Genomic DNA, 14,811 nt, shown 5'->3' on the forward strand with positions numbered 1-14,811 from the left:
CAATGTCTCAGGCACTCCCGCTACCGCAACACCCAATTTCCTGCTTTGAGACGGAGCCGAGCCTAAAAAAAAATTGAAAAAATAAACCAACCGGTCACTGGGCGCCAATGAAGGGTACTTTCCCTTTCCCACACAATGTGTCTCACCCCTTGGTTTAGAACACGGCAAGACACGAGAAATCGGGCCAAGGGTCAAGCCACGCAACCACGGTGCCGTGTACCAGAAGCAAACCTTGCCTGATCTGGGCGTGGCCTGGAGTAGGAAAAAGCAACTACCGCCCCGGGCTACTTCGCACCAATAGGAGTCCAGGAACCGGCACGAAAAAGGTAGAAAGGGCAACAACATGAAAGCGAGAAAAGAAAATTGTGCAAGTACCCGGAAATCATGTCTCGTCTAGCTGCCAAAGACGCAGCGTAGCTTGCGGTGCTTCCTTCTGTTTATTCTCTGCCTTGCATTGGTAATAGATGCGGTTTCAACGCCACGCGCGACAAGCGGCAACGCTCCATCGCACGCAGCGCAGCGTCTCCTGCAGGACCTGCTGCTGTGTCGGCTTGTTTGTTTTTTCTTTCTAATTGTTTCATTATTGTGACTCGATGCTGGCGTCACCTGACGGCAGACCCGGCATGACTCTTTGCACGCGTATTCCGAGTTTTGGAAATTGCAGCTCGCCACCAGATGGTCGTGCATACCGAGCATGCGGGCGAGATGTTCGTCTGTTGCCTGCAGTTTTACTTTATCCCATAATTACCGGACAAAATGTGACAGATCGCCGCCCTTCACCAGTCCAGTGCCTTATTCGTCTTTTGCGCGAGACCCGATTTGGCTTGCTCATCTGAGATTATTTCCACCCGGGGACCCGTCTCATCACGCAGGATATCGAGCTGGATATGCCACTGCTGCACCTGCGTGTCGACGATGCCAGTCCACTTCTGGAGCAGGGGATGCGCCTCTGCCACGTCGGGAAACAACACCTCCCTTTCCTCGCCTGAAGGGTCAACTTGGTAGGTCCAGTTTCCGTCGGGTGCCCAGTACTCTGGGCTAAAAATATGCTTGGTGTTGAGTTCCTCACGGGCTTGATTCAGTAGCTGCTCCGCTTCCGCCGATCTCTCGTTGCCGAGGGGCTGCAGGGCGTTGCTGATGCCCTCGAGTATGCCAACAAGATGCCCGGCCTTTTGCCCAATCGTGGCCCCCAAGCTGAAGCCTTCGTCAAATCCCGGCTGTATGCTGGCCTCTTTGGCCACCGCTACGCCCTCTCTGTAGCCCGATGTGCTGTGTTCTGCCTGCAAACGACTCATGTCCGTCGGGTGCGTGGATTCTGGTGCCTGTAGCACGACGTCCTGAGCTTCAACGCCGCTGTCCGCGCCAAACACATCTTCTAGGGGGTCCGAGGGAGCTGCAACGCCATGGGCTTCCAGATTCAGCTCCTCAGGCTGGTGTCGCCCCTGCGAGAAGTGGGAATCCTCCCCGGAGAGATCTCTAAGCTGCTGGTGCATGTTTTGGTACGGTGCCCTGCTTTACCGATCTGTAATAAGACACAGGGAGGGAATAAGGCGATCGAGAAAAATTTCTGGAGATTTGACAAGATGCAGCTTTGTGTGGATGCGGGCCGAGTCCGTACAGTGAGAATAGTCATGTCTATGTCTCTGCACTGTATAATTCGCCGATTTACAGCAGGATCTCACAGTGCGCAAAACCATCACCACCACAGCCCGCTTTTCCTTCCGCTCCAGGCTAATTGCTGCCCTGCATAGACAAGCCCTCCCTCGCCGCCACGCGCGTCTTGGCTTTCCTTTTTGCCCTTGACGCTCCAGCAACGAACGCCTGATAAGTTAAGACGTATTGCGCCTGAGACATGCTTCCCTTGTAATCTCTTTTTCCTGAATGGACGCGGCTCCTACTTGGAACGGGTCTTTGAGGATCCGGGCAGAAGACTCCGTGGTGCAAAGGCCAGACATGACTGGCTCGACTTATATTCAGCGTTGCTAATGCATGAAAACGATCACGGGCTGCTAGTATCCTCGGTCAGACTTCTACAAGCCAAAAGGACGCGTTCCCCGAGTTGGTCCGTGACGGTGTCGCGACCGGATCTCGGACAGCGTCTCTGCTTTCTGCTACGACACATTACTCCTCAGATGGCAACATATGATTCAAGACAAAATTCGAAATATGTTCAAAGTTAACGAGAGAATATGTACGTATGCAATGCAAACATGGCCGTGCTAAACAATCATGCTATATCAAGTAGCCTCCACATGAATGAGACGACCGGCAGCTCTCAACTACTATGTACATGTAGAGCGCCGTCGCATCTCCGGATCACCTGCACTCTACTGGCAGGACGACCACCACTCGCTCGACTTCTTGCAAGTGTACGGGGCCTGGCACCCGGTTGGTCCGTTGTATCCTTGTCCGCCGCACTATTCATCATGTTAGCATCAAACCCGGCATGTCATCGTTCGGCGAGTCGTCTTACCTGACCCCACTGGGGGACGCTGCCAGTCGGGGAAGAACCGGGCGGCGAGGAGCTGGTAGGGCTGGAGCCTGGGGGTGTGCTGGTGGTGCTGGTGGGAGGAGGAGGGCCGGAGGAGCCGCAAGGACCGCCGCTGACGAGAATGTGCTTGGCCTCCTGGGCATAGGTGCAACCGTTGATGACGTTGGAGTCGGAGAAGCCAGCACTCCACATCATGATGCCACCAAAGTGCGCGTCGCTCTTGTACTCATTGACAATGGTCGCCAGCTGGTCGGGGGTGGCGTAGTAGGTGGCACCGCCGGGGCTGCCGTTGGCTGCAAGAGTCGAGGCCGGGACACCGATGAAGATCTTGGCATCCTTGGAAGGAGTGGTAGAGATGAAGTTGGTCCAGTTGTTGTAGTTGAAAGGAGCGTTGCCGTTGATGGGCAGGGCACAGGGCACGGTGTAGTTGTTGTTGTTGTACCACTGGACAAAGAGGTAATCAAACTGGCTGTTGCTGATAATCTCGCCCATGTTGGGTTCGGGGATAGGGCACTGAGGGGCACCGGTGATGTAGTACTTCTTGGACGAGTCCTTGGCAAAGTTCTGGCGCAGCTTGGCAATCATGTACTGGTAGTACTGGCTGCTGCCGCCGTTGACCTCAATGTCAAAGTCGAAGCCGTCGACGGCGTTCTTGCCAAAGGGGCGCTGGACCGTCGTGTTGCCCGAGTTGCCGTACGAGTCCCAGAGGTACTGGCCAATCTGCTCGGCCTGGGCCTGCGACTGCAGCGAGTAGGAGCTGGTGGCGCCGCCGAGGGACAGAATGATCTTGACGCCGGCGCTCTGGCACTTTGCAATGGCCGCCGTCACCGAGTCGCAGTTTTGGCCCTGGCCGGCGGTGCTGATGAAGCACGACTGGCCGATGGTGCCCGACGGGATGGTGGTGTCGCGGCCGAACTGGTAGAGAAAGGCCAGCACGAGCACGTCGATGCCCGAGTTGGACTGGCAGTACGCGCCGAGGTCGTTGTTCTCGATGGTGCCGCCGCCGTTCTGGCCCCAGTACACGACGTTCTGGGCGCTGGGAGCCTGGCGGGCGGCGAGGGGCGAAGCGGCCGCGAGGCTTGTAAGGCCGAGGCTGGCGAGAAGGGAGAAGCCGCGCATGTTGATTCGTGAAAGCCTAGATGATGCTAGAAGAAAAGGATTGTATGAAGAGAATATGTACAGTGTGTAAAAGGATGCCGTATGGTATCAATATATGAAGAGTAAGTAAAGGAATGTCTCTTTGGTGATCAACGCCTGGAGTCCACGAGAACCAACATCGTGACCGGAAAGGTCTCAGTGTATTTATATCACGTCAAGATCTACGAGATCCAGCAACTACCTAGTAGTGGTGCTGCCGGACATTTTTCGCAATGGCCCGATTACACACAACCGCGAGTTCAGTTTGGCATTTCTGACCTGCCCTTCTGGGAAGCTCGCAGTGCGCGCGTTGGGGGTCGCATTCCTAAGAAGGGCTGCCAACTCAGCGGATCGCAACCCAAATGGGAGGAGACGTTACATGGTCGACCGCCGTCATCCGCACCAGGGAAGATTAAAATTTATTACTGTGCCCCCAAAATCTGCGATTAATCGGGTCAGTCCTCGACGGAGCAGAGTGTCCCGCGGAACAAGATGTGCATGCCAGGGTGTGGCGGGCTAGTAGTTCGTCCTCGAGAAGCCGGGGACGTCCGCCGCAGATGGAGGGGAGTGAGGGGGAGGAGACAGCCAGGGATGGATGGGGGACGGGCCAGCAATCAAGTGACTCTGATGCCGTCTCAGCCGTGTTGGCGATGTGGCGCTCGATTGTCATTGGGGGGATAGGAGCGTCGGTACCAAGAGATGGTGTCGACGGATAGATGCGACGTTCCTGCGCTAGCTTGCTCCATTTTCCCTCCTCCTTTTATTTTAAAAGTCATTTAGAGGTGCATGTTGTCGAAAGCCCGACGAAAGGATGGGACATGTCAGCAAGCTAGCGGGCTAGTCTCCGCAGCTGCTGATCAGCTTTTGCCTCGCTTCCTCCAAGGAGGTTCCTACATTGGAGCTGGGAAGTGCCTTGGGTCGCGGCATTACTAGACTTGGCCGCTACTATTGTCGTTTGGTCTCTTAGTTCTTCGCCGGCAGGGCGAGAATTCCGCTCTGACAGCGACGATCATCTTGCCCACACAAAGAAAAAGGTTCAGAGCGAAGGATGAAAGGCAGCAGCCTTTGTTAACGAGATGCTTTATCAAGTTAAGACTGCGTCTGCCGTCAGCTGCTGTTGTTTTACTATCGAGTAGTCTCTCTATGTAACCTTGCACAACGTTCTGGTTGATTCTTCTGAGCCGCTTCTGTATCCGTCGCCATTCGACTACGGTCATACCCTACACATGACACGACTACTAGTTGATCAGGTATTGTGCCTCGTGTGGGGGTCAATGATCCCCATATTAGGATCGACCCCATTTTCCCAGCTTCTTCTTTGATTTACATGGTATTTGGGTACTATATCTTCCAGATTGTCGGCATTCTCATGCCGCTGTGGCGCCTCGAAGTAACGTGGACAAACAAAAGAATCGCGCTGTAACTCCACACAGCTGCGACACAACTGAATTGAACTTGCGTGGCATTACACTGGATGGTTTCCAATACACTCACATCAATCCAGCATCCATTTTCATCTCATGTCTCCCCGCGTGCACTTACCTTGCGGGCAGTCGAGGTAGCGGTCAGGTTGCGTCACGCGACGAGTCTCATTTAACGCGCTCGGTCTAATCACCACTTTACTAAAGTGGTTGCATGAGCGCCACAGAAGTCCAAGTCATGTTACACCGACGACTACCTTCGGCACTCAACACGTGCGCCGGGCCTATGGCAAAAAAGGGAAGGCGACGGGCATCTTGCTTACAGCACCGTACTGGCTCCGAAAAGACAGCGGGATATGATACCGGGCCGGTAGAGAAACTACTGTAAACTTGCCACCTGGCGAAATTCGCGCTAGACATGGGGCTCCAACTTGACGGCTTACATGGCGCAAGTGGTACCCAGATCCAAAAGACCGCGTTGACAGCGTGACAACCGCCGGTCCATTGCTTGAGATAACTGAGTAGACAGTACTCGAAATTTGGATTTTCTTCTTTTGTTCTCCCCAAAGAAACCATGCTCATCTTGCGAGCCGAGTGACTGTGGAATAGAAAATCCGCAGTCGGCGTGGCAAGTCCACTCTTTGCGTTCGCGCGAGACGAGACGCGTTCCAACGTGAGCCTGTCAGTCTCGCACGCGAATATTTGCTTATTACCACACGCCAAAAACAATCTGCAGACAGTCTATATCACTGCTATGAGACGACTCGCTCGAAAAAAAAACTACCACTCATCTTCTGCAGTTGAGTATGAGCATTACCGATATGTTCCTTGCTGGGATATTGCTAGACTATTCAACCAACACGTGCCAAGCTCGCGGAGCTCTGACTAATTCGCCTGGAACAACCTGACCGACACCTTGGCCGGCGCCGTGGTCAGGGCATACTGATGCTTCGTCACCGTCTCCGGGTCCATGTTCTCAATCTTGCCATACCTCTGCAGCGTCCGCACGACGACGTACGCCGCCTCGGTCAGCGCAAACTGCTGCCCGAGGCAGATGCGCGGCCCTCCGTTGAACGGCAGGTACTCCCAGCCGTGCTTGCGGTCAACCCAGCGCTCGGGCGCAAACTCGTGCGCGTCGTCCCCCCACAGGTCTTTTCGGTGGTGCATCACGTTGACGCTGTAGATGACGTCCTCGCCCTTGCGGATGAAGACGGGCGACTGCCCGTCGGCGCCGCCGCCGCGGGGCAGCTTCGTGTTGCGGACGGCGCGGCGGCCGTTCTCGGGCACCACCGGGTGCAGGCGCAGGACCTCGGAGAGGAGATGCTGCAGGTGGTGGCACGCCTTGAGGGACTCGAACGTGATGGACGAGGTGTCGGGTGAGTAGGCCCCAAAGGTTTCCACGACGACGCGGTGCAGCTTGCTGCAGTATGCGGGATGACGGGCGAGCAGGAAGAAAGTCCAGCCCAGGAGACCGGCGGTCGTGTCTCGGCCCGCCAGCAAAATGTTGAGCAGCTGGCTGCGTAGCACGTACGGATCCCTGGTCGTCTTCACAAGTTCCCTCAGAAAGACGTACGCCCCCGTCTGGGAATCTCCGTCCTTGTTTCCTAGCTCTTGGCTCAGAGCTCGTTGGACAAAATAGTCTGCAAATTGCTGGACCTCCTTGCAGTCTCTGGCGAAAGAACTGGGCTTGTATAGGTAGTAAAAGTCCATGAGCATCCCTCGGAGAGCAATGGTGGCATTTGCTCTGTCAAAGGCTCGGCCAAAGGACGACCAGTCTTTGCTGCCGTCTTTGCTGCTGAGCCCATCCTGTTCAGACTTCTCGGTGCTTCCAGATCCCTGAGTCGTTTTACGATAGGTGCGTTGGGAGTCCACGCTTTGGCCGAAGAGAAACTCAGTCGCCGCATCAAGCGTAAGATTGAAGAAGAGAGGTCCCAAATCCACCTCGCGTGTCCAGGAGTCTGCCTGAGCATTTTCGAACTGCTGGAAGAACTGCTGGACGTGGGCCTCTAGAAGCGTCAAATTGGAAATTTGAGTTCGAGTGAACTGCGGACGAAGGATCGACCGCTGTTGCTGCCTGTGTGCCTCTGGTCAGCACCATGAACCGTGTAGGTGATGCAACAAAGTCTCGACATACCAATCTTTGCCATCGCTGGTAAATATGCCATGACCGATCAGAGGTCCGAGTTGATCCCGCCGCAAAGGTCCCAGCTCAAAGTCGTCGAATTGTGTTGCTAGCATGGCCTTGATGTTCTCAGGGTCCGCAGTTACGTGGTAAAACTCGCCCAGGATATTCTGGAGCCAGGTCGAGCGGCAGCCGATCTCTTCGTAAATGACAAAGTCGTCATTCTGCATCGTGTTATTGAGGATTGAGGAAATGGTGCGAGCCAGGTTGTCGATGCCGAGCGGTAGCCGGTAAGGGCGAGTAAATGCCGGCTTGCAACCTGCTCGTTGGGCCAGAATCTTGTGGGATGCTCTGCGCCATATAGTGTTGAGTATGTACACCACAGTGGCGGCAGACAGCAAAACTACGACGTAGGATGATGGAAGGTTTCCCATTTTGTATCGCTGGGGCTTCTCTGAAGCTGTGTTGCATGTACTAGAGAGATCACTCCAGAATCTCCGAAACCAAGGTAGCAGCCATGGCCCTTTATATACGCGGCGTTTAGCTGCCCAACCTACCAATCATTGCTTGCCCACAAATGCATGGCAAAGGCGCGGGGTGGTACAAGCTTGAGGATATCATTGCATAGCCTATCCGTCATGATTGGTAGGCCGTGGACTGCTGGTGTGGTAAAATGGCCACCGATTAGCAAGCTTTAGTTGCGGCGCCCTCGGGGCCGTTGTATCCTTCCAGTAACGTCGGCCACCCACTTGGGAGCTAACCCACCTGGGAGCCACTATTATTGATTTTACACCTGCTAATAAAATGCCTTATTATAACTATAAATAATATTAATTAAATATTAAATAATTATAGGGCGATAGCCTCGCTGTTAGAGATCTCTGTATCTGATAAATTAATTATTCCCACCTCTTCTATACCTAGTAATTACGCGTTAAGCTAGCAACGTGTTAAATCTACCTCTATAACTGTAATAAAGGATTTATTAGGGTCTAGTTAAACTCTCTTTTTCCTATAGGGCTTTAAGTTATCTATCTGTTATTAAAGATAACTAATTTGCCTCTTAGAAGTGATATTAATACTATTATATATATTAATTCCCTTCTATATCTTCCACTTAATAAGATAGTATATAGGTGATGTTTTTTAGGTACGCTTAAGGCTAGAAAAGAGCTACTTAATGTCCTAGCTATTAGATAGTGTTATAATATAAGTATAATAGCTTATTAAAGGTGTTAGAGGCTTCTTTAGAGTAACTAGGTGTTATAGTGCCTCTAGAAGAAGTAAAGGACTAAGTAATAGCCTTACTATATTAATAGGCTAAAGTCCTACTACCTGCTAGCTAGTAATAATATTTACTTTAGTTATTCTAAGCTCTTATACCTCTAGATAACACTCTAAGAAGATCTTTTTACTAAGTGGCGATAAGTTAGTAATAGTTAGATGCCTGCTAAGATAAGCTATATAATACCTCTTTATAGGCCTAAAGACAGCTATATTAAGAGGTTAAAGTATATAACTACTATATACTAGTAGGAATAAAATAAAAATGTTATTCTAGTAATATTCTTATAGAAATTTAGTTATATAATAACTTTTATAGCTATTAATAACTAGTAACTTATAGTATAGTCTTTATAGCCTTATCTTTAGGATAAAGACTATCTTAAGCTAGTAGATAGTAATATTATTATTTATCTAGCCCTTCTTTATAGCCTTAAAGAACTAGTAAGTAAATAGCTTTAACTTATCTAAAAAGTATTACTATTAAATAGTGTCTTTTTAGAAGATAACTAGTAGGTTAAGCTTCCTCTTAGTAGCTAAGATATACTTAATAATTATACTCTAATAATAAAGCCTAGACTGCTTTTTTATTACTATTTGTTTCTTTAATAACCTAAGTACTAGGCTGTTCTCTTACTAGCCTATTACTAGGCCTATCTTATCTATATTATATTAGTATTAAGGAGGGATGTTATATAGGGCTGGAAGGTTAATATAGCGGAATTCCTTAATAGTGTTAGTTAATACGCTATTAATTCTCTTAATATTAAGTCTCCTGCCTCTTAGAGTCTTAATTTCTAGATTTTAATAGAGGAATCCTTATAGCTAGTTCTTACTAAGTAGTTTAGTATCGCTATTAAGATATACCACTCTCTTTACTATCTCTTAGACCTAGTTATAGGTTAGAGAGAGGCCTGCCTTATCTTAAAGTAGGATCTAGCTATAAAGATGCCTCTCTTAAGTATTAGAAAGGCGTTATATCTACTTAAATATATCCTTTTTAACCTATTTTCCCTTTAGCCGGCCACTAAGTGTTTATTAAGGGATTCCCTAACGTCTTCTAGCTTTATATTAGCTTATACTACTAATAACGTCTTAAATTACATTTTAAAGGTCTTATTTAGTATATTTAGTATCTATAATAGTTCTATTTAAAAGGAATTAAATAATAATAATATTTATATAAGTTATCGTGGTTATTATAAGAAGGTGATAGGGCTGGACGCGACGCGTGAGAGTGGCTCCCAGGTGGGTTGGCTCCTAAGTGGGTGGCCGACGTTACCTCGTCAGTCCTTGCGACAACGACAGCGACAGCGGCATCAGGCTGGAGCCCCGCCATACGTTTTGACGGATGCAGCTTGCACGGACACGCAGTACTAGTCTGCATGGAGGATATGCCGGCTTCTTCGCCTTGGTCTATCCTGCTTACGATTTCCAATACGTTGTGTTACATTGTGGCGCACTGCTCATACGCCACCATAGGTGCTATCATGAAGTAGGCAGCTGGGCAACCAGGGTATCTGTGGAGGACTTCAATTGTCCGAACTGACCCAGGCAAGTCTCGGGAACCAAATAAATAACAAGATACAATACAATTCAAATGAATAGGTCGGCCAATATTCAGCACCCCAAAGACGCAACTGCACCTTACTATTCTGCAGGAGAGCGACATACTTGGCAGCCTTGCACCGCCTGTTCCGCCGCTGTACTCCAAGGCGACCCAATCTCCATCTTTGGCGCTGTCAGCAAAAGTGAAAACAAGAACCAATCATTTCCTGCGCGCGTAGAGACAGCAGCTAAATAGTTTCCGCAGGCGTGATGCGGACGTATGCCTCCCAGGCGCAAATGAGGCCCAATCGGCATCCAATCCGTAGACAGTTTTGCAAAAAGGCGGAAAATTTCCTCTGCCCTGCCTAAAGTTACACAGACCATCGCACATGGCTACCAAGCACGCATCATATGATACCTGGTCCTATATAGTGCTTAAATTGACAGCTAAGCCGAGGCTGACGTCCCGAGCGTCTACGACTAGAGATCAGCCAGCATCACAACTGAGACGAGGCTTCAGGTCCTAGGAGTCACTGACGCGCATAAGATTTCCAGGCCAGCGGTGCGCCGGGCGCTTCTTTACGCCTCGTTGATTGATTTTGGCTACTGTTACCGAACGTTGACCAAACATTGACTGAGCTGAGGCTGAAGTCACGTTGACCGTTAGAACACTGCTGAAAATTGTGCCGTCGGGGCCAAGTGACCTCCTCTCGTCTCGATGCAATTCATTCGGGCGTCGCCCGTCAGCTATATCGTCCACGACAGAGACATACCTACACGCAAATAAAAATTGTTGGATTATTGTGCTCGGCATGGAACAATTACGATGAAAATTGGGAGTAACCAAGAGGCCCCCCGCCCCCGGAAGGTGAAAGGCAGCAGGGCGTGCGGGCCGCGATATCGCGTCACAGCAGACGAGAGGCAAGTAAGAGCGGCACGCGAGTCGTCACTGTAGTACACGGTACCAAGTCTAGCATATATATTAGATGCATACTTTCTGAGCCAGGGGCAACGCAGAATACTAATTCAGCACTCCATTGTCAATTTTGGAAGGGGTTGCAAAAACTCATGCTATACAAAGTTGCCAGGATCGATCGCATGACTTAGAGTGTCTTCAAAGACCTCGTGTCAGTTATTAATAATGTTCTGTCTTAAGAAATCTTATTGCAAGACGTCTATCCTGGTCAAGTGCGCGGCTTTGACTCCAATGACTCGCTCTACACAGGGCGGCAGATGTTGGTCTTGGCCAATATAGATACTCCAAGGCCAGATATAGAGACCAGGCAGGCACGTAGGCAGATCAAAAACCTTGTCTACCTGTCCCCCCCCCAAAAAATGAAAATTGAAAATTGCTCCTTGGCGAAAATCGTGATTTATTAGATGGCGGTCTGTGCCCCCTATCACCTTGGTGCCATGTCTCAGACGATAAAACTAGTTAGTTAATGTGTAATTTTTCGTCCACGGCAAGTGTGTCTGTAGAAAATTCAACACACGGCAACACACATCCCAAACGCCCAACAGGAAAAGAGAAAAGAAAAACACAATCGCTCTGCCGCACCTGGCAGCCCGCGATGTTACGGTAACCAGCCTGGTCATCTCTTCACCGTATCGCCGTATCGGAACCCCCTTGCATCGCTGGGCCGCGCAGTCGGAGGAGGGCGGACGAGTCGTCCCAGCAAACTGGAAGAACACGGCATGGGTACGGGAAGGAAAGGGAGAAAAAAGCAAGTACCCATGCCAATGGCGCGACCGCTTATTTTGATAAAGGAGGCTGCTCAGCCTTTTTTCCTCTTTTATCACGGTTTGTTTCTTGCTAGGCTTGTTTTCTCGTCTCGACTCGACGGAGGAAAGAGCGCTGCCTATTCCTCTTTTTCCTTTCGTTTGATTGTTTGCGATTCTGCTCGATAGTGCATGTGCAGCTGCATTGATTGGTACGATTGATGCTCTCGACGTGGACCCCCAAGTGTACGGTTTAGATGGTAATTTTCTTTTGTATTAGCTCAGAATGAAGCAATCCTATTGCGCCAGTGTATTCCCAACAAAGTTAAAAAGCCAAATATTTAGTCCTTGGTCGAGCCGCCCTGGCCGACATTGTCGCCCTTCTTAATGCCTTGGCTCTGGCCGCCGCTCGCGTTGAGGCCCTCGAGGCCAGCGCCCTTTTCGGGTTCGGGCATGGGTGCCGTCTTGTCGGCGCGGTCAACCTTGTCAGTCTAGATATCATGTTAGCAACGCAAGCTACCTTTGATTTGATTGCTTGCGAAAGGAAATCAGGCAGGTCTGTTCTTACCCCGGCGTCGCCCACGCCGTGAGCGATGTTGTGGCCAGCCTCCTCAAAGGGGCCGTTGTGTGATGAACCATCTCCGTTGCGAGGCATGTTTGTTAAGTTGGGTACGAAGTTGTGATTTAGACGATTGTGATGATGAGTTGTGTTGTACAATTTGAATCTCGCAATACAATTGATCAAATTAGTAGTGTGCAAGAGTCCTATCGTCGAGTTGTGCTTTTTTTATATTCATAGGCGGGGGGCATGGAGCAGGCGTCACTCTTTATTGTCCGCGTCATAGTTTCGTCACAATTAGGGTCTTGTTCAAAGTCTGGTCTCCATCATGCGAGCAACCTTCTCCATGCAACGGCTATCAGGCAACTAGGCGATGGACTATGAGATATTTACGCAAACTCTGCCAAACGGGCATTTCACATTTTTCTGTATCTTCTCGACCTTGATTTACCAAATGTAGTCACTTCTGAAACGAGGGTGTAGCCTTAATGTGCAGTAAAACTAGCGTCTCTGTCTTTGGTGTACAAGTGCTTGACATCATCTAAAGAGGCGCTTCTCCACAAGACGGACTGGTAGCCCTATTTCGTGACCAAGGCAACCCACCCTGTCTTCAATCGCCATCGTGAGTCGCAAGCCAGAAGCTTCTTCGAATAAAGCGGGGGAACGGCGCCCCGCGGCCCTGGCTGTCAAACAAGTCTCGGATGCGCCATGGCGGGAGTCGTCATCGGCCGTCATCAGGTACAGATTGCCGTTCACGTGTTGTGATCAAGTTTTCATGTGAAGCGAATTGATCGACCAGGTCCCCTTTAATCCTTCGCAAGAAGCAGTTACGACCCTCCTGTTTTGGCATCTTGTAGCCGAACGTAGCGCTGATCGGGAGAGCGGGGGAGTCGTGGCAGCGCTAGTTAACCAGAAGCTTCAGCTCGGTGTACGAGAGAAGACAGATGCATCACCACGAGGTCCGCATCAGCTATAGAAAAAAAGGCAAAGACTCGAATAATGGTGGCGCGATAAACAGTTGGCTGGCTGACTAGGCCTCTGTTTTGAGCGGTAAATGGCTATTCTCCTATTTGCGATTGACGGTCTATGCACAAGCAATTGTAGTACAAGCCGAACGTCCACTAAACACGACACCAAGTGACCTTGACGTGACTGATGGTAATGGTTTTTGTCGGATCGCGATCCAAATTCACCCTGCACAATTCCATATAATTTTGCTCATTCAATATTTCGACCAAGTTACACTGCAGCACAATACACCAAACATATCACAGCTGCGATGAACACATGCGCACCAGCTTGAGCACCAGTATTCTTCATTGCTCAAGTCAACTCGTACCCTGGGCATTTGACACCCCAGGTGTGTGTCCTCTGTCAGCGTACATACCTCAAGAGATGTAGTATCTCAGAGTCATGCCCTCCTCCAATACTCCGTATCGCCATTGTCTTTGACTGTTAGCAAGACCCTGCCCCGCGAGCAGCCATTCTGATGATGAATGGGTGATAAATAGAAAGCTTCACATGCTGTACTGATAAGCCAGCCAGCCTAGCACAGCCTGACGCAGAGCCTTCTTGCATCCAAGCACAGGCAGCAGGGATCGTGCGGCCTGTCCCTGGATTTTGTCAGGCACTGTTACCGCAACGCGGCGCCACAGTTTGAGATGATGCTGGCACACATGTCAAGAAACAGCAGCCGTGTTGTACGGTAACACGAGCCCAGCGGCACTTGCCGAAACGGCATGACAACGACCAACACCTTCCGTTGAACTTTTATCAAATCTACTGAATACATGTGCCGATGGCCGGAACAGCGGGAGAGCGCTGCCGCCTGTTGATGCGAAGGGGCTCAAGGCAAACGATTTCGCACCAACAGGGAATTGTTGCCGCTTTGATGATTTGAATTCTTCACACACACACACAGACACACACCCTTCGGCTGCGTTCTGGATGATCCCGGTGGCGGGCGCTCTACCGTTGAGGAGGCTGCCGAGAATGGTGGCATCTTATCCCCCCCTTGCTGGTAGTAGGTGCCTTGCCCGGCTGCTTCTCCCGAGACGCCGCGTCTCACCACAACCGCTAGGCCGAGTCGGAAATGTACTGGTAAACTTGTCATCTTGTCATTTTGTCGCCTCACTTCTTAGGACTAGTACAAAGATTCTACTCAGTACTTAATTTAGGCCGGAGATGTGAGAAAAAAGGCGAGCTGACAGCTTGACACGAGACAGCCCAACAGGCCTTTGCACTGCAATGCACTGCCTGCTCTGCCTGCAGCCCCCTTTATTACCTGTGCCACGGATATAATCCCCTCCGGCATCCAGGCACGGGCAGGTTGACAAGGAATCACCACCACGCCCCCCTGCAAGGGTCACCTCCCGGCACTCTGGACGACTGGCTTGGGTTCCTAGCCCGACCGCTTTTGATTTTGCAGCCTGCAGCCAGTAAAACAAATATATTACAGGGCCCTCCTTCTCCTGGGGGGGCTTCCCTTCCGCCTTACTCGTCCGCCCCTGTCAAGCTCACAACGGGCTCC

General features: G+C 50.5%; 4 protein-coding genes across 4 annotated transcripts; all 4 read right to left on the reverse strand.

Moving 5' to 3' along the window:
* Positions 1–776: 776 nt before the first annotated feature.
* On the reverse strand, positions 777–1,493 carry LMH87_002082 (uncharacterized protein; the record flags this gene model as incomplete). The annotated part of the gene is made up of 1 exon (XM_056193476.1): positions 777–1,493. The coding sequence occupies one exon, from the start codon at positions 1,491–1,493 to the stop codon at positions 777–779; it is 717 nt and encodes a 238-aa protein (XP_056050511.1).
* Positions 1,494–2,327: 834 nt separating this feature from the next.
* On the reverse strand, positions 2,328–3,610 carry LMH87_002083 (uncharacterized protein; the record flags this gene model as incomplete). Its single annotated transcript, XM_056193478.1, has 2 exons — positions 2,328–2,417; positions 2,474–3,610. The coding sequence occupies 2 exons, from the start codon at positions 3,608–3,610 to the stop codon at positions 2,328–2,330; spliced, it is 1,227 nt and encodes a 408-aa protein (XP_056050512.1).
* A 2,324-nt stretch (positions 3,611–5,934) lies between these two features.
* LMH87_002084 (uncharacterized protein) lies at positions 5,935–7,605 on the reverse strand (the record flags this gene model as incomplete). Its single annotated transcript, XM_056193479.1, has 2 exons — positions 5,935–7,123; positions 7,184–7,605. The coding sequence occupies 2 exons, from the start codon at positions 7,603–7,605 to the stop codon at positions 5,935–5,937; spliced, it is 1,611 nt and encodes a 536-aa protein (XP_056050513.1).
* A 4,458-nt stretch (positions 7,606–12,063) lies between these two features.
* LMH87_002085 (uncharacterized protein) lies at positions 12,064–12,377 on the reverse strand (the record flags this gene model as incomplete). The annotated part of the gene is made up of 2 exons (XM_056193480.1): positions 12,064–12,213; positions 12,291–12,377. 2 exons carry the CDS (start codon positions 12,375–12,377, stop codon positions 12,064–12,066), a joined length of 237 nt encoding a protein of 78 aa, XP_056050514.1.
* Positions 12,378–14,811: the final 2,434 nt, after the last annotated feature.

Source organism: Akanthomyces muscarius, chromosome 3 (genome assembly GCF_028009165.1).
Source record: "Akanthomyces muscarius strain Ve6 chromosome 3, whole genome shotgun sequence".
NCBI classification, from domain to species: domain Eukaryota; kingdom Fungi; phylum Ascomycota; class Sordariomycetes; order Hypocreales; family Cordycipitaceae; genus Akanthomyces; species Akanthomyces muscarius.